At 38.5% G+C, this 19,951-nt stretch overlaps 1 protein-coding gene across 2 annotated transcripts in view; it reads right to left on the bottom strand.

The window, feature by feature from the left end:
* Positions 1-4,226: 4,226 nt before the first annotated feature.
* INO80C (INO80 complex subunit C) overlaps positions 4,227-19,951 on the bottom strand; it is a 35,158-nt gene continuing 19,433 nt past the window's right edge. For both annotated transcript variants that reach the window (XM_063450575.1, XM_063450574.1), the window contains exons 4-5: positions 19,472-19,539; positions 4,227-4,589 (exon numbers count right to left, since the gene is read on the bottom strand). In XM_063450575.1, the coding sequence (XP_063306645.1) occupies positions 4,458-4,589; positions 19,472-19,539 (200 nt within the window). In that variant the 3' untranslated portion in view covers positions 4,227-4,457. The remainder of the gene's footprint in view (positions 4,590-19,471; positions 19,540-19,951) is intronic.

The following is a 19,951-nucleotide window of genomic DNA, read 5'->3' as shown; positions in this document are numbered from 1 at the left end:
GATCAAGATATAATCATAAATATACAATGTGTGCAGGTCAGAACAGGAAGGGAGTGTATTCATGGGAGGTTTATTCACATATATATATTTACATTATTATTTATATACACGTTTATTTACACGGTCAGAGTCATTGATGTATCATGAACAATATATGGGAGAATTATTTACACATATATCTTTACATTATTGTTTATTCGTATATATTTATTTACACGGTCGAAATCATCGCTATGTCTAAGCGGTTCGATGGAGTCACCCACTATAGACTTTGCCATCTGGTGATGGTTAGATATAGGGGGAAAAAGAGAAGCCTTCATTCAGACCTTTAGGACTCAGAGTTTTTAGTTTGTATATCCACCTACACTCCTTTTGACGTAGGAGTTTGTCAAAATCTCCTCGTCTCTGGTCCCGTTTAACCCATTCTAAGCCGCAGAACCTAATCTCATGAGATATACCATCATGGAAGTTTTTTAGGTGTCTAGAGATTGGTGTTTCCATACGTTTTTTTGGGGACCTTACGTGTTCTTTTATCCGTTCCTTGAACGGTCTGAAAGTTTTACCCACATATAGCATTTTGCAGCTGCAGGTAAGGAGGTATACCAGGCCAGCTGTATTGCAGTTGAAAAAGTGGGTAATTTCGAAAGTCTGTTGTCCATCACTATCTTGGACTTTTTTCGAGTCCCGTAGGATGTATTTGCATGCAACACATCTTCCGCACCTAAATGAGCCACAGGGGGGATTTCGGCCCAGCCAGGTCATTTTAGTTTGTTTTATTGAAAAATGGCTCGGTACCAACATATCACGGAGGTTTTTGCCTCGACGTGCTGTGATGGTTGCTCTAGGGCTAAGGACGTCTTTAAGATGAGCGTCCTTCAGAAGAATAGGCCAGAACTTCTCAATTGACTTCTTCACTGTATCCCATCCTGTATCGAAGGTTCCAATCATGCGGATGGATTTATTTGGCAGTATTAGTTTGGGTTGATCTGAGATAAGATCGTCTCTGTCTATTTCAAGGGCTCTTTTATATGCCCTTTTAAGACATTTATTCGGGTAGCCCTTTTCCCGACAGATCGAGATACTCCTCTTAGCCAGTTTGACACCAAGTCTATACCCTTTCAGTGCTGGATGTAGCAGCAGCACTAAAGGCTAATAGGAGACAGATTGAGATACTCCTCTTAGCCAGTTTGATAACAGGTGTTTACCCTTTCAGTGCTAGACGTAGCAGCAGCACTGGTGTATACCCTTTCAGTGCTGGACGTTTCTAAAGCAGCTACCCTCCTTAGTCAGTCAGATAGTTACTCCTATCAGCGTTAGGCTGCCTTGAAGCAGCAGTGTGTAAGGAATTTACCTTTGAGCTAGACTCTAATATCAACCTATATTGGTGGTATATATATTTAAGCGGTCTTTGTATCTGGGAAAGATTGGGGTGGTTGGCAAGTACCAGTTTGTGTATGGGACCTATATTTTTAACCATTTACTGTAACTTACTCTTAGGTACATTTTGCTATACCAATTCCTTCATCCTCAATCTATACCTATGTATTGCATACTTCTATTGATATACTGAGATATTTCCCTCCACTGCTGTTTCGATCTAGTGAATTACTATCTATCCACTATCAAATGTATCTCCAGGCTATTGTATACGATTACAAGGAGACTTTTGGATATTAGATAGTAATCACTAGCTAACACTGTGTATATGTATATACACATAGGTGCTGTTATCACGGTCTTCATTGACTAAACAGTTCCCTATGCACTACTACTGAATTTAACATATAGAATGATAGTATTGATATACACTTTCCTTCAGCCTGACGGTGCAGTCCCACCTCTATAGCCGAGCTACCTATAAAGTCTTACAGACTGTGGATATTTAGTTCTAGAGGAATGTGGTGTATGTGATATCTGATTTAGTTTATACCGTACTAAATATTGTACTTTGTACCCTAACTATATTTCAGATATCACTGCCATTTCCATTACCTGTGGACAATATCCATACTGCATCCACTCAGTTTTTAATTCACTTGTATTTTTCACGAGTGTGTCACTATTACTTCACTTGTTTTTTGTTTTGTCCGTAAGCGGCTTAATAAAGGTTATACCGTATATTTATTCTAATTTTTTAGAGATATCTTTTGGTGAAATGGGGGTCCATTTTTCTTCCAGCTCTAATGGAACAACCAATTTCACTTTAGTCTTTTTCTCTTAATGCATATGGGGTTCATGCCCTTCTGATATCTCTGTAACCCATTAGGAATTTTGAGGTAGACTTGGTCCATCTCTAATATTTCCTTTCTTGTTTCATTATACAAATATATTCGGGGCAGGTACAAACCATTATCTGGAAATCTATTCATAAACAGGGCTATACCTAGGACATGAGGTCACGCATTTAGGCTGGAAGAAAGGAGATTTAATCTAAGGCAAAGAAAAGTAGTTTTTTTCACAGTAAGAGCAATAAGGATATGGAATTATGTGCCTGAAGAGGTGGTTTTATAGTCCATACAGATGTTTAAACTGCAATTGGATAAATACTTTCAAAAACATAACATACGAGGATATACTTTCTAATTAGTGGGGTAATAGCTGCTTGATCCAAGGAGACATCTGACTGCTATTTTGGGGTGAAGAAGGATTTTTTTTCCTAGTTTGTTGCAAAATTGGTGCTTCAGACTAGGTTTTTTTTTGCCATCTTTTGGATCAACAGCAAAAACATACTTTAGGAAGGCTGAACTTGATGGGCGCAAGTCTATTTTCAGCTATATAACTATGTAACTGGAGCTCTCATTGTAATCATATGGCATCTGAGGTTGGTAACGTGTCTTCCAGTCAGGGCCTTCTTTAATATTAATTGGACCCTGGGCATTTATGCGTAGTGTTGGCTTCTGAATGTAGGAGTGTGTTTATATATAATTTTGGTGTTTAACATAGATAAGTGTTTGTATGTAGTGTTGACGTTTCAATGCAGGAGTGTGTTTGTATGTTGTGTTGACGTTTCAATGCAGGAGTATGTTTGTATGTAGTGTTGACGTTTCAATGCAGGAATATGCTTGTATGTATGTAGCCATAATGACACAGGCACATACACTGACACACACAGACACTGATAGACTGTAACACAGGCACATACACTGACATACTGACACATGCACAAACAAACACTGACAGACATACTGACACACACACATACATACACTGCCAGACATACTGACACACACAGATACACAGACATATTGACACACACAGACATACTGACAGACAGATAGACATACATGTAACATTTTAATTTTTAAACCCACCCTCCAGTTTTCTACCTTTTGCTGGAGAGTGACTTTCCTGAGGTCTGAGGTTGATGGGAGTGAGGAGCCCCCATCCTTACTGCCTTCTCCTTCCACACGCATGGCTTCTCCTGTGTCCTCCCACGCAGCAGCTTCATTCTTAATGGGAGGAAGCGACTCGCAGCTGTCACTTCCTCCCATGCTACCGAAAAGCAAGGGGCTCAGTCACGCTCTTAAAGGGCCACAGCGCCTGACCGGGTCTCTGCTGATAAAGGTGGGACTCCTTAGAGTACCGGGCCCAGCTGCATAGGCGTGGGACCAAAAATTGTTAAGGACAGCGGGGCCCATGGGGCAGCTGCCTTGGGCATCTAGGAGTAACTGGGCCCAGGACAGCTGCCCCATATTAAAGATGGCTCTGCTTGCAGTAAACTAGAACATTAACATTTTTCAGCTTTGCCCAAATTAGCCAAACTGGAAGAACAGCTGACTTGGGAGAGTTTTTAGTTGTACTATTTTGTCCTGAAATTTAGAATTCACTTTGAACTCCTAACAATTCTCACTTTATTGAATAACCATGTAAAGGACAAGCTGCATGGGGACGGTCTTTGAAGAACGAATCATCTTTTCCAAAGGCACCATGAAAGAAAAATAGACATTTTTACTTTGATGAAGGGGCATCACCAAATGTGTTGTGGCCATACAGGTGATATTATCTGAGAGAGAAGCAAACATGCAAACAAACATTTTAGAATTTCAAAGAAAAACACTAAAGGATACTATGCCACCCTATCCTAAACCTTGTCTGCCTATAGCAAAATACTTTACTGGTGAAAAGCAAATTCACATTATGTGTATTTTAAGGCAGGTTTATAATAGCAATGCATTGGCTATTAATAAATAGCAATAAACAATAACTAAAACAGGTCTATTAAAGTATATGTATGTATATTTATTTCAAACTAAACCTAGCAATTAATATTCAGTGAATAATTATTTACAGATAAAGACAGAATAGCATGTATAGAAAAATGTGAAGAGGAAAGAAATAAAACACATAAACCACTGGATACATTTACATATGCAAAAAACAATTGGGATCCACTTAATGTTTAATAGCAGTTAGGAATGGCATTAAGGATCTTTGAATGTCTGCAACCCTTCAGCATTCTACGTTACTATGCTTGTAGCTTTCCTCAGAGTCAGATATCCAGTGATCACATCTGTGGGAAGCATCCTGATGTAATTAAATTCCTCAATTGTGCTAAATCTTAACTTGGTCTGAGGGTCTGTGTAGTTGGCCTGCAAAAACACAAATTAAAAAAATAACAAAAAAGAAAAATCAAAAGATTTAAGTTATATTTAGAACCAAACTATATTCAATAAAACATAGCACTAAGTTGCATACAATAATTTTCAGGTCCCATGTAGATGATATTTAGTTTACACTTAGCTCCAAACCTCTAATGCAATGAGTGAGGGGGAAACTGAGTTTACTTATGTCTAAGTTTAACTCCAATTATAATTTTATTCCATTTCCAGAGGAGTTTGTGCGTGCTTAACCTGGAGAGTGTTCTGGTGCAGTTAAAGGACCACTCTAGGCACCCAGACCACTTCAGCTTAATGAAGTGGCCTGGGTGCCAGGTCCAGCTAGGTTTAACCCTTTTTTATATAAACATAGCAGTTTCAGAGAAACTGCTATGTTTATATAAGGGTTAAGCCAGCCTCTAAATCCTCTAGTGGCTGTCTCACTGACAGCCGCTAGAGGCGCTTGCGTGATTCTCACTGTGAAAATCACAGTGAGAGCACGCAAGCGTCCATAGGAAAGCATTGTAAATGCTTTCCTATGCGACCGGCTGAATGCTCGCGCAGCTCTTGCCGCGCATGCGCATTCAGCCAAAAGGGAGGAGAGGAGGAGGAGAGCTCCCCGCCCGGCGCTGGAATAAAGGTAAGTTTTAACCCTTTCCTCTCCCCAGAGACGGGCGGGAGGGGGACCCTGAATGTGGGGGCACCCTCAGGGCACTATACAGGGAGTGCAGAATTATTAGGCAAATGAGTATTTTGACCACATCATCCTCTTTATGCATGTTGTCTTACTCCAAGCTGTATAGGCTCGAAAGCCTACTACCAATTAAGCATATTAGGTGATGTGCATCTCTGTAATGAGAAGGGGTGTGGTCTAATGACATCAACACCCTATATCAGGTGTGCATAATTATTAGGCAACTTCCTTTCCTTTGGCAAAATGGGTCAAAAGAAGGACTTGACTGGCTCAGAAAAGTCAAAAATAGTGAGATATCTTGCAGAGGGATGCAGCACTCATAAAATTGCAAAGCTTCTGAAGCGTGATCATCGAACAATCAAGCGTTTCATTCAAAATAGTCAACAGGGTCGCAAGAAGCGTGTGGAGAAACCAAGGCGCAAAATAACTGCCCATGAACTGAGAAAAGTCAACCGTGCAGCTGCCAAGATGCCACTTGCCACCAGTTTGGCCATATTTCAGAGCTGCAACATCACTGGAGTGCCCAAAAGCACAAGGTGTGCAATACTCAGAGACATGGCCAAAGTAAGAAAGGCTGAAAGACGACCACCACTGAACAAGACACACAAGCTGAAACGTCAAGACTGGGCCAAGAAATATCTCAAGACTGATTTTTCTAAGGTTTTATGAACTGATGAAATGAGAGTGAGTCTTGATGGGCCAGATGGATGGGCCCGTGGCTGGATTGGTAAAGGGCAGAGAGCTCCAGTCCGACTCAGACGCCAGCAAGGTGGAGGTGGAGTACCGGTTTGGGCTGGTATCATCAAAGATGAGCTTGTGGGGCCTTTTCGGGTTGAGGATGGAGTCAAGCTCAACTCCCAGTCCTACTGCCAGTGGAAGACACCTTCTTCAAGCAGTGGTACAGGAAGAAGTCTGCATCCTTCAAGAAAAACATGATTTTCATGCAGGACAATGCTCCATCACACGCGTCCAAGTACTCCACAGCGTGGCTGGCAAGAAAGGGTATAAAAGAAGAAAATCTAATGACATGGCCTCCTTGTTCACCTGATCTGAACCCCATTGAGAACCTGTAGTCCATCATCAAATGTGAGATTTACAAGGAGGGAAAACAGTACACCTCTCTGAACAGTGTCTGGGAGGCTGTGGTTGCTGCTGCACGCAATGTTGATGGTGAACAGATCAAAACACTGACAGAATCCATGGATGGCAGGCTTTTGAGTGTCCTTGCAAAGAAAGGTGGCTATATTGGTCACTGATTTGGTTTTGTTATGTTTTTGAATGTCAGAAATGTATATTTGTGAATGTTGAGATGTTATATTGGTTTCACTGGTAAAAATAAATAATTGAAATGGGTATATATTTGTTTTTTGTTAAGTTGCCTAATAATTATGCACAGTAATAGTCACCTGCACACACAGATATCCCCCTAAAATAGCTATAACTAAAAACAAACTAAAAACTACTTCCAAAAATATTCAGCTTTGATATTAATGAGTTTTTTGGGTTCATTGAGAACATGGTTGTTGTTCAATAATAAAATTAATCCTCAAAAATACAACTTGCCTAATAATTCTGCACTCCCTGTAGTGCCAGGAAAACGAGTATGTTTTCCTGGCACTATAGTGGTCCTTTAAGGCGGCCAAATCCCAGATACCATATATCACAAACAAACTCTTATACACTTTGAATCAGTACAGTGAGCAGACTTTATTAGAGTGACTTTTCAGCTCTACTATGATTCTTGATAAAGGCTTTATAGTAGAGCCAAAACTTTAATTTCATTAAAATCTTCTCACTAGACGGATACAGAGTGCACAGGAGTGAATGTGTGAAATATGTTTAAAAAGACACTACAGGCACCAAGACAACTTCATCTAAATTAAGATGTTATAGTGCCAGGAGCCTCCTGGAGGCACACTTACCTCAAGGGGTTAAACCATTCTTGGTTTAAGGTGGCACTTTGGCGCTTCAGAAGTTGGATGTGGCTTGGGGAGGAGTGGACATTGCCACTAGAGGCAAAAATGGTTAACTCTTTGAGGTAAGAATTGCCTAATAAATAAATAATAATTTTGATGAAGTTGTTTTGGTGTCTGGAGTGTCTCTTTAAACATATTTCCCACTCCTGTGCACTCTGAATCAGTATAGTGAGAAGACTTTATCGAATCAAAAGCCTTTATCAAGAATGATAGTAGAGCTGAAAAGTCACTCCAATAAAATCTGCTCACTGTACTGATTCAGAGTGTATAGGTGTTCTTTTGCAATGTATGGTATTTCCTTTAACTCAAAGACAGAGAAGCTAAATGGTGTTTTAATAGAGAATGGCTATAGTCCAGACCCTGATGGATGAGTATTGTAGTAGTGTGTATTCCCTCTGTGTCCTGTATTCCGTCTTCACAGGCTGCCAGGATACAGAGGGAATACCAACTACTACAATCCTCATCCATCAGGGTCTGGTCTACAGGTTTACTTATTTGTTTCATTTCCTACATTTTGGACTATATGCTATCCTCTGATTTTGATCGTTATTTTTTACATTTGGAACGATTATAATTTTTAACCAATAAATTGATCTGTTTTTACAAGTTAAGTCACTTTTTATTTTGCACTGTTTCATTACTACAGATTTCATTTGGGCAATTAGTTCCTTGTACTAATATGCCCGGTCATAGACTTTGAATATCTTTTATATGCATACAAGTATATTATAAGGCACAGATACCATCAGCCCTGTGTTGTTTTCACAAGCAGGGTTAAGGCTATGTATGATATAAACATTCCATCCAGGACTCATAGATTACTTGGGACTTATTCTATATTTTGCAATTTTGGTTTTATATTCTACTGTGGACGTTTTCATTTAATTCAAATTATGGACATTTATATTAAGAGTTACACACATACTATTCTGAATATCACACTTATTCACTATTTACTATTTGAATTTGATTCCACAATAATTTATCTTATTTTTAGCTCCTGGATACCCACACTATATTTTATGGTGTACCATTTTAAATATCAAACAATGTCCTATATATATGCTCTTCTGGGAATTTAACACACCAAAGTTCTCAGATCTTATTGCATCCCTCCAAATTTGCCTGTGCAATATAATAACCTTTTTCCATCAAAGCAAATTGTTTAATCTGGTTTCTGACTTCTGGTTTGTGACTCTGACTTTTCCAGTTACAAGCAATAATTAAACCCCTCTTTGCTGCTGACACAGTCTTTAGGCCTCCATGTTGTAGTACTATTGTCAGATGAGGGCTAACAACAATTCTAAAATGTTAATCAGATGAGAAATCACCTAAAAAATCTCATGCTAGTATTCTGGATGAGTTCGCGGTCCCACCATATGTGTATGCAGCTACATACGCCCTCCCTACATCGTGAGCATACATTTGGCAATAGTAGGTCAAACTTATTAAAGGGACAATATAGTCAACATATAAAAGCAAGAAAGACAGGTCCCCCAGCCTTCTTTCTTGCTTTTATATGAACTTGTCATAAAAAAAAAAAAAATCAGAGTAAGTTTTAATAAGAAAACTTACATCCATTCCAGCGCCGAGCTCCCCGCTAGGCCACGCCCCCTTTTTCGTCAAAATTACGAAATCACAGGGCCCAATAGGACGCTTCTCCTTGAGAAGCGTCATCACTATGTGGTGCGCATGCGCGGTCTCGTGCTGCACCAATCGCATTCTTCATAGAGCGGCATTGAATGCCGTCCTATGAAGAAACTCAGCGCTCAACCGCGCATGTGCGCGGTATACGCGTTCACGAGCTGAGCTGTCTGACTGACAGCTCAGCTCGCTTTCTATACCCGCCCCCCTCCTCAGCCAAACTATGTTTGCATAGAAACACTATATATAGAGATCTCTCTATATATAGTGTTTCTATGCAAACACACAAGTAGTAAAAAATTAGACATACACACACTCTTTTTCCATCCATCCCCATCATCCATATCCATCCCCATCATCCATATCCATCCACTCCCATTATCCATATCCATACCCAAATCCATCCACTCCCATCATCCATATCCATACCCAAATCCATCCACTCCCATCATCCATATCCATCCACTCCCATCATCCATATCCATCCACTCCCATCATCCATCCTCACCCACTCAACCTCAGTCACCCACCCTCACTAAATAAGTTTACTTACTGTTTGAATCCTCCCCTCCTCCTCTTCGGTCTTCAGCCTGTCAGCTCAAGCCACTCCCACGCAGTGCTGATAGCCTCAGCACACAAAGCGCGTTCACAGTGCTTTGTGTGCTGATAGCACGTCTGAAGTATTCACCCATGCGTGAATACAGGCTTTTTAGGGCTTCTGAACTCGGAAGTCCCTCTGGTGGCCGTCTGATTGACTGCAACAAGAGGTGTTCCAAGCTTCCAATGTAAACACTGTATTTTCTATGAAAATACAGTGCTTACAAGAAAAAGGCTGCAGGGAGCTGTACCACTCACCTGAACAACCTCATTAAGCTGAAGTTGTTCATGTCACTATAGTGTCCCTTTAATCATTTGTGGGACAACATGCCATCTGAACATTATCTTAAATTGGAGTTCCTGAATGTTTACACGACGTGTGGCTCTTTTTGTGAAGCTCCAATTTTCATCCCATAATTTCACATTCTATCCCTGCATCCTTTGACCAACTGGCCCATGCCATGGGGAAACTCTCTGGGACCAGTCTCTCCAATATTTAGTACCATCTTTTTAGAATTCCCAGTTGAAATTCATCACTAAACAACTTCTCAATTCGCAATATTAATTCCTCCTTGCCCGCTTTGATCTGATGACTTCCAATATAATATTGGATTCTGTATACATTTAGATTCTGGTTTATTGGGATATTAATTGACCAATTTTAAATCTATCCCCCAAGTTCTACAGCTTTTATTTTATCTTTGTTTGGCCATGATGAGATATTCCTATCCCTGATCAAGTTCTCAAATATAGAAAAGGGGACCGCCTTAATTATACTATTTTTCGTCTGATTTTTGTTTTTAATTATAATCCAGATTTTCAATAACTTCCCAGGTATAAAACTCAGCGAAACCCTGAACTGGTTCCTTACTTCTTCATGATCAATAGAAGACTCGCCAGATTGTTCACTCCCAATAGCTCTTGTTCAAGCCAATACCAGTTCTCCAATTTGGACAAAGGGCACTGGATTGTATACACATGAGCAAGCATACTAGCCTAGGCATAACCAGCCATGCGTGGAAAACCTACACCTCCTCGTTCCTTATGTCTATGTAATGCCTTTTTCTCTATTTGGGGTTTTTTATTATTCCAAATAAATATGCTCGAAATCCTTTGGAATGGTTTAAACCAGACATTAGGTATTGAGATAGGTATTATTCTAAGGCAATAGAGCCATCCTAGTAGTATATAGGCTTTAGCAAGATTCATTCTGCCCAACAGGGACAAGTTGAGAGCCAACAAAAATGAAGGCTTAAGGGTCAGTCAAAGATTTACCCGAATGTCAACAAAAGAAAGGACTTAGTGGGTAATGACGGTCATAAACCCTAAGTTGCTTAAATAAGAAAAAAATTGCCTCAGAGGACTAAAAGAGTAAAGAGTAAATTACCGTTCCTCTAAGAGTCTCTTAGAGGAACGGTAATTTACCCTTTACTCTTTTAGTCCTCCGAGGTAATTTTTTTCTTATTTAAACAAGTTGAGAGCCTTCTATTTATATTTCCCTAAAGTACACTGGAACACACGAGCTAGCCCTTTAACTACAGGATTTTTAAGCCTGTCTTTAGAGCCATGTTGTCACGGCCCCCGACCTGCAAAACCACTTGGTAGCACCCGATTGGTGCGGTCACTTAAACAAAAGACTAAACTTACCTAAGTTGCGGTGGATCACGGCCAGATCCGCCGGCGCGTCCATCACCAGCAAGCGCGGTGTTCCTATGGATGCCGGCCAATATAAAAGCAGCATAAGAAATAGCCCTGCCTCCAGCAGGGTTAGAGGTTACGCAGACGTGCATGTGCGGCCACACAAAGAGCGCACACGCACATTCTGGAGTCAGATGACCCCTGTCCACCAATGAATGATAGGAAGGGCTATATAAGCCCATTTCTTTATTTCTTCTTTGCCCTTTCGTGGTTTCTACTTCTTTGGTTATCCGAGAGCGTGTTTGGTATTATTATTATTATTATTATTATTGGTTTTTGACCTTAGCTTATTCTGACTATCCGTATTTCTGGTATCCATGACCCTTTGTCTTCTCGATTATGCTCCTGTCTGTGTCCCTGACTTTGGCTTGTTTCTGACTAATCTTTCTACGTTATTACTCTTTTCTACGGTAATATTTTTTTCTAGTTGACTTGAATCTGCGTGTTGGACCACAGCCCCCTCCTGACACATGTCTATCCAGAGCGGGATCTACCACACCATTAAAATATCCTAATATAAATTTCCCTGAATCAAATTCTGGATCTGATTTAAACCCCATTTACAAAATTAAAGGGACACTATAGTCACCAGAACAACTACAGCCTATTGAATTTGTTCTGGTGAGTAGAATCATTACCTTTTTGCTGTAAACACTGTCTTTTCAGAGAAAATGCAGTGTTTACATTACAGCCTATTGATAACTTCACTGGCCACTCCTCCGATGGCTGTTAGAGATCGTGCCTGTGTCATGGCTGCCTATCTCATAGAGATTCATTGATTCAATTAATCTCTATGAGGAGATGCTGATTGGCCAGGGCTGTGTTTGAATTGTGCTGGCTATGTCCCTGATCTGCCTCCTTGTTAGTCTTAGCCAATCCTATGGGGAAGCACTGTGATTGAATCAGGCCACCACTCAGATGATGTCAGCAGGAAGCTTGTTTTTCTGAGGCAAACAGTATGCAGAGCTACAGCTTCAGGCTTAAATACAAGTAATATTTTGCTATATCTATGGAGGCATGGGGGATGCAGGGGGGCTAGATTGTGGTTTTAAGACTATAGGGTCAGGAATACTTGTTTGTGTTCCTGACCCTATAGTGTTCCTTTAATTTGCTTCTTATTAGGGGCGTATGTTTCTATGTTTCTATGTACAGATTCAGAATGGAAAATAAGTTATCGTTGAATCTGCAAACTACAAAAACAAATCTCCCAGATCTGTCACATAACTTAAAGATGCATTTATATTTAATCTCTTTTGAAAAAAATATCTGCCCACTCCTCTGTTTCTTATCATTCAAAGCTGATAAGTCCCTCACTGGGTATCTCCCAAAATTAAAACGAAAGGCATCAACTGTCTTCCAGTGCGTCTCCTGGATTGTGAAAATGGCTAATTTGAGACGCTAGAGAAGAAGACTCTCTGACATCTGGCATCTACATGCAAAGCATGCCAAGGTTGTGTGTATCCATTTCTTTTGTATTGAATGCATCTCAAAGACTAGCATTTGTCTGGTGGACTGCAGCAATGACAGCTCATATGCAGTGTGTCCTCTGGGACAAATGTATTATTGCACTCTGCGCCTGTAGATCATGACTTTTTTTTTAATAACCTCTAAATGCAACAAGAGTGGCGAGTGCATTGCACCATTATAGCCACTTTGTCAGTTGAATATGCTACTCAAATAAATAAAGGATAACAATGTTGCAACAGGCTATTATAGGTTAACAGCAATGTTTATTAATAACCTAATTTATTTTAATTTATAATTTCTTATTCTTGCTTAATGTATTACATTTAGTCTATAAAATATATTTTGACGATGAGTACAAGTCCCAATCTATCTCATCGACATTTATTAAATATCATTTTGAATAGCCAGCAACTTTAGACATTTACTATAACTGTAAAATCTGATGATCCATTGAATATATACATAAAATTAATTTACACTTCTGTAATCTTAGAACTATTAGCAGAAGGGATTTTTCAATGCTTACATTGCATAAATATTTATGCATATGCACGTACTTCTAAAATTGAGAGCCCAGCAAAGCAATAACATCTTAATGATTCTCTACATGGCATTTTCATATCAAATCAAGCCTGTTATGGCTTCAGTATGACAGCACATTACATTCAGCAAAACAGTTATGAATATGTTACCTAAAACTTAAATACTATCTATATTTTCTTGCAATTAAAAAATAGCAAATCTTGAGAGATAAAATACCCAAAGCTGTAAACTTGAAGAGACAGGTTTATTCCTAAAAACCTGTATTGCTCATGTCAAATAATTTATATTTAGATCTCATTAAAATGTCTGAACAGTGCACATGGGGTGTGCAACCTTCAAATTAATTTACACCATGGCTATGCAATATTTTGATCTCCATCTCTGCCTGTATATCAGAAGTCATGCGGGCTTCACAGCGACCTTGTGTTGCTCACATTAATAATGTTTAACTTAGTCTGAAGATTTTTTTTTTTTAAAACAAACTCTAGCTTCAAATGTCGTATTTCATTTTAAATTTCAGAAAATCAGAAAGCATAGGAAAATAACAGGCTGATGTTTGGTAGGATAACAAATGCACATTTTCCATACAAATCTCAGTTTCATCACAAATCTCTGTTAACATTATTCTTTGCATCACACAGTGTTTTAGAAAGAACTTGTCACCTACAAAATGTGGTAAAGATTTGTTTTGTCAGAATTGTTTGAAGATATACTTATCAGGAGACCATCCACCTCAGGTGAATAGAATCCCACAATGCTGCTTGTCTTTAACCCCTTTGTGACCAGATTGTTTTTCAATTTTCTTGCCGTTAAGGACTAGGGCTGTTTTTACATATCTGTGGTGTTTGTGTTTAGCTGTAATTTTCCTCTTACTCATTTACTGTGCTCACATATATTATATACTGTTTTTCTCGCCATTAAATGGTCATTCTAAAGATACCATTATTTTCATCATATAATTTACTATAAAAAAATGATTAAATCATTAAAAAAAAGCCACACTTTTTTCAAATTTGACCCCCAAATCTGTTACGCATCTACAACCGCGAAAAAACACCCATGCTAAATAGTTTCTAAAGTTTAGACATACCCAATGTTAACATGTTCTTAGCTTTTTTTTGCGAGTTATAGGGCTATAAGTACAAGTAGGACATGTTGTTTTTAAAATATTTTTTAAAAATTTTTAAAAGTAGACAACCCAGGGTATTCAATATAGGGTATGTCCAGTCTTTTTTAGTAGCCACTTAGTCACAAACACTGGCCCGAGTTAGCATTTATATTTGTTTGTGTGTTAAAAATGCAAAAAACTATTATGAATGCTAACTTTGGCCAGTGTTTGTGACTAAGTGGCTACTAAAAAAGACTGAACATACCCAATTTGGTAAGGAGCTCTGTGTACAATCATACTTGCAGCCTCTTAAGTAGTGCAGAGGCAGAAAGGGGAACAGTTTTCTGTGCAAAATTGATTGCTCCGCTGTCTGTGTACGGCCCAGCACTTAAGGGTTGATTAGGGTATATGGTTAAATATAATACAAAATGCTGGTGTATTACACGGGTTATGTAATCGTGAATGTTGCTTTCAACAGGTTTATGTTAAGAATATTTTAGGCAACAGGCCCATTAAGGGGCATCAGTCATACCAAACAAATTAAATATAAAAGGAAGCTATTCATGCCATTTATTTTAACACTACTTAAATAGCTGCAACTAATTATTTTATAAAGATATAAAACAGAAAGAAAGAACTCATTGCTACAGTATATTTAGAGATAATGGCAAGAAAACCAGCTGTGTGGTATAATTTAACTTAAATTTCAATAGAAAAGCAATGTGCTTATAAAGGCTACTCTCCTGTGAAATGGTTTAGTTATCAATTTTGTCTCAGCATGACAAACAGTCTACAGTAACAACATCAAGCAATATGCTTTGGTGGATGGTTAAGTAAAACATTGAATCGGTAGATACATTATAAAAAAACCTTAGCTAAAAACTCCTTATGGCTGAAAAGTGTAAACTAATTTTAAAACTTACAAAGTGAAAAATAAAAATGTCATTTTATTCTAAATGCTATTTAAACATTTTAAAATACATTTTGTTTTGTGACAAAATAATTTAGGATGCTTGAAGCAAAACACACAATATTAATAAACTTTTTGCAAAGTAAAAGATTAAATGAACAGTATAGGGTCAGGAGCACAAACATGTATTCCTACACCCTATATAGTGTTAAAATCACCAACTAGACCCCCTGGCCTACCTAAATAGAGTAAAATCTTACTTGCAGTCAAGTCTTTAGCTGCTGCCTCTGACCTGCCTGCTTACAGTTGAAATCATGAGAAGTGATTCTGTGAGCCAATCACAATGCTTTCCCATATGATTGGCTGAGACTGTCAAGGAGGAATATCAGGGGCGGACACAGCACATGGGGTATTTGTAAAACCTTGGGTTGTCTACTTTTGCAAATGGTATGCCATTAATGTGGGTAATTCTCATTCCTGGGCTACCATAAGGTCTCAAAGGCAACATTCTGGAAAATTTCAGTGTGTAGAAACTGAAAAATGTAATGTGCTATAACACCATAAAACCTGTATGTGGGGGGTACTGTTTTACTAGTGAAACATCGCTGAATACAAATGTGTACTTTATTGCAGCAACAGCTAAACATTCACAGTTAAAATGCCATACAGAACTAAAAAAAAAAAAAAAAAAAAAAAAACATTTCTCAATATCTCAATTTTGTTTTATATTTTATTCATATTAAATTATGTTTCTTATATAAAAATTTGATATGATATGAAAGCCCTGTTTCTCCCGAACAAAATGATATATAATAAGTGTGGGTGCATTTATTATGAAAGAGGTGAATTATGGTTAAATAGATATATAGAGCAAATTGCAGATTTTGGTTACGTTTTGTTTTGATCAGAACTTGTACAATTGCCTCAGTCCTTAAGGGGTTAAATAAGGATGTAAACTATCCAATTATCATGCAGTGTTCAAAGTAAGTGTGGCATGCAGCTCTTAAAATCCCTATTTGCTACAATGCTGTGCCCTTACTCACACTGGGAAGACCCAGGTACCAATAGGTACCTGGAGCATCCATCTGTAGCTGGGGCCACAATTAGTGGCCCCCGATTGATTGATGATCAGTATGCAGTGATTAAACTCATACAGCCCTCTAAATCAATTGAAAATACTGTTCTCTGTGTGCATCTGGTGTTTGGGAGAAACCACAGATTTAAAAAATAAGCAGCAAAAAATACAAAGTGCATGTAAAAATTTAAAATTAAAACCATAAACTATGATAGAAAATGGTACATCAATAAATATTAAAATATAAAATGTGAGAGTCCCCATTGTGTCTACATATGGGATGTACTAAAGTACCCCAAAATACCCCATAGACATCTTCAATTTGCCATTTTTTTTTTAAATTGCAACGGACAGGTTATAAATTCAGTTCTGTATTTTCACAAAAATTGACAAAGGTATGTGAAATGGGTCAATCTGTACTCAGAAGATATATCTGAGCACAATACAGTGGCAAATCCATCACAAGACAGTGGCCAAGGCACACAATGGGGACATTGTTTAATTGAGAAGTATTTTGGTCATACTGGCCTATACCACATTTGCAAAATGCCCAGCAAACATGTAATGTGTATGTAAAAAAAAACAAATTCATGGAGGATTGTAGAAGCTGGCCACCTGCCCACTGACTATGGGCCATATACAAAGACTCTGTTCAGGAGTTAAATCTCCCCAACCGCCATTAGTAGCTTGCCCCGGGTGCCCCTGGTTCATGATGAACCGAAAGCTGGCTCTCTGGCGGCCGTTCGTGTGAACCAAACCCACGGATAGTCCCAGCAGTGCTAAGCCGTGACTGCTATGAAACTAATTTCGGCATGAGGACTTTGTGAGTTCCCGGTCTCCCCAGCGGGACTTAGCCGCAAAAGGTTGTGGAACAGCTTTCGGCATGAGGTGACCGTATGGTTCCCAGACAGCTTGGTTTGCGGTTTTGAACCACTTTGAAATCCGCCAGGAGAGTGCTTTTTAGAAGGGAAGGTGCCTAAGACAAAGGGGAACAAACGCTACCTAGGAGCCAGCCGGAGTACCCCATATTGCAGCTGCAAGAGTTCCCGGAACTTGACCAGCCAAAGCACCAAACTTCCTTGGAACTGTTTTGGGCAGAGGACCATATGTGCGGCTGGTCAGAACTTCCACGTGGTGGCGTTTCCCATACACTGCATGGGTCTGAGCGCTATTTGGAGAACTTGGGCACTTAGATCAGGGCTATTTAACAATATATAATTTGTGGGGGTTCCTATTTGTTTTGTATGTATTTTGATATTTTATCCCGAGTCACTCTGACATAGGAATTTGTAGACATTTTGTGGGAGTGTTCTGGGCATATTTTGCTGCATCCTTGTTTTGTATTTAAGTGAGCCATTTGGCCATGATTAAACATATTCCTGTTGTACCCTTCACCTAGTCTTGGCTGATGTTTGGGTATGTGACTGACGAACCACTGGATTTGCATTCATGCTTCGCTTTGTTTCTTGGGAAGGTATGAATCAGCGCTCCGGACTGCGGGCTATAATCACTAAGTCCCTAGCAGTTCGGAAGCATACGAATGAACAGGTATACGAAATACAAGCATTCGGTACAAGTCCATCAAAACCTTTGTCAAAATTCTAACTGTAAACAATGGACAGGTCTCGGATATGTAGCTTTAAAGGATAGTGGCAAAGGCATACATTTGGGTATAATTTTACTCAGAAGATGTAGTCGAAAACAATTTGGGGTTTTGTCCAGAGTAGCACACATCCTGTTTACGAAATACACAGTAAAAAAAATATTGTGATAAAAATCAGAAAAAAATAAATGTTACTACGATATTTTGCAAAAAGTGTCAACATACCCCTCGGTAAATAATCTGTGATGCATACTTTATGTAAACATATACTTTTGTATGGCAATTATGTTTTCTTGATTTCTGTGCTATTAAAAGTCTATAGAACAACTACAGCTTAATGTAGCTGTTTTGGTGTCTACAGCCAATCGCCACGGCCATTTCAATGTAAACATTGCCTCCTCAGAAAAAAGGCAGGGATTACATTACAGCCTAGGAACAACTCTAGTGACAGTTACTTAGACAGCCACTAGAGATTGTTTCCTGGGTTAGTGCTGAATGACATTCAGTGTATCCATGCATGGAGACGCTGAACATTCCCCGGAGAGATGCATTGATTCAATGCATCTCTATGAGGAGTTGCTGATTAATGCAGTGCAGTGTTTTGCTGTGCATACACAATAGCCTCCCGATGCTTTCTTATGTGATAGCATTCGATTAGTTTAGTATATCAAATTTAGGTGGAGGCAGAGCCAGCAGCAACGAAACTGGCATGCCACTGGAATAAAGATGTGTAAAATAACTTTTTAACTTAAAATTCAAAACAAAATTTTTACAATTCAAAGAAATTCTTCCACTCTCAGAATGTGTTCTCTTTGTAGGCATAAATGAACACAATATTTTCTGGAATTTAAATATGTATACTTGACACTAAAATTTGAAAAACATATTTTAGCCCCCACCTCCCCCTCTCTGTCTCCCCCCCTCCCCCGTTTTGTTTTTAATACATTGAACGCAAACTGTCTAACAAGTCACTTTTTTCTTTTTGTACTCTTCGTCTTTTTTTTGAAAACGCACAATAAAAGTTATTTAAATTAATACATTGAGTTGTGTAGAAAGAACAACAATTTGAAGGTTTTAGCATTGCAGTAATTGGCAAATAATGGCATAATCCAGACGAGAATAATAACAAACACCATCAATCAACTAAGTTGATAGCATACAGCTAAATAAAGAACTTCTGAACATAAACCATATAACGTGGTATTTCCCTGCAGGTAACATATACACCAATCTACTGTAATGTTGTAACTGTATAATAAATACACAGTGTAACAAAATCATAGATCAGTGTAAATGATCAGTTATTTTGTCTCAATATGCTCAGGTTGCATAAAGGATTATGTCCCACAAAAGAGGAGATCCTACATGGAAAAATAACCTCAATTCACTTCAATAAGGTGCCCCAATAACACTCCCCTGTTATGCAACATTTCAGAAGATTGGTGTATATTACCAGCTGGGAATTGCTTCTTCTTGTAGATTATGTTTCCAATTTCTTTATAATCCAAATGAGGACAGTGCAGCATTTGTACATAGATATTCAAAGAAACCAGGTACTTACTGGGAGTCCTGAAATATCAGAGTACTTCTTTGCAGGTTTACAGGAAGGAGGGGCATCAATACTGAAATCTGGAATTGCATCAATTTACGTGGGTATTAGTTTAAATGTAGCCATATACACGAAAAAAAAAATTCCAAAAAGATCAAATTCTGCATATAATGTAAACTTTGAAATTTGAAAATAAGTCTTTCTTCTTGAGTGAAAGGTTTGTTTTTAAGTAGTACAAAATAAGGAAATGTTATCATTGATCAGCAGAACATGTATAAAGTTGATCTTCTTTGACAAACTGTTACGGAACAGCTGTTTTAAACATAAGGGTGTTAAAGGAACATGTACAATTGTTAACAAAGAACGCAACACCGGAAACGGATATCACTTACTTATATAAACACTGTTTTAATGTTCAAAATATATTTAAAAAAATATTTTTAATATCCAATTATATAGTTAATGATAGGCAGGATAAACCAAATTGGATCT

Source organism: Pelobates fuscus, chromosome 4 (genome assembly GCF_036172605.1).
Source record: "Pelobates fuscus isolate aPelFus1 chromosome 4, aPelFus1.pri, whole genome shotgun sequence".
Lineage (NCBI taxonomy): Eukaryota > Metazoa > Chordata > Amphibia > Anura > Pelobatidae > Pelobates > Pelobates fuscus.
This window is presented reverse-complemented; position numbering and strand designations above follow the sequence as displayed.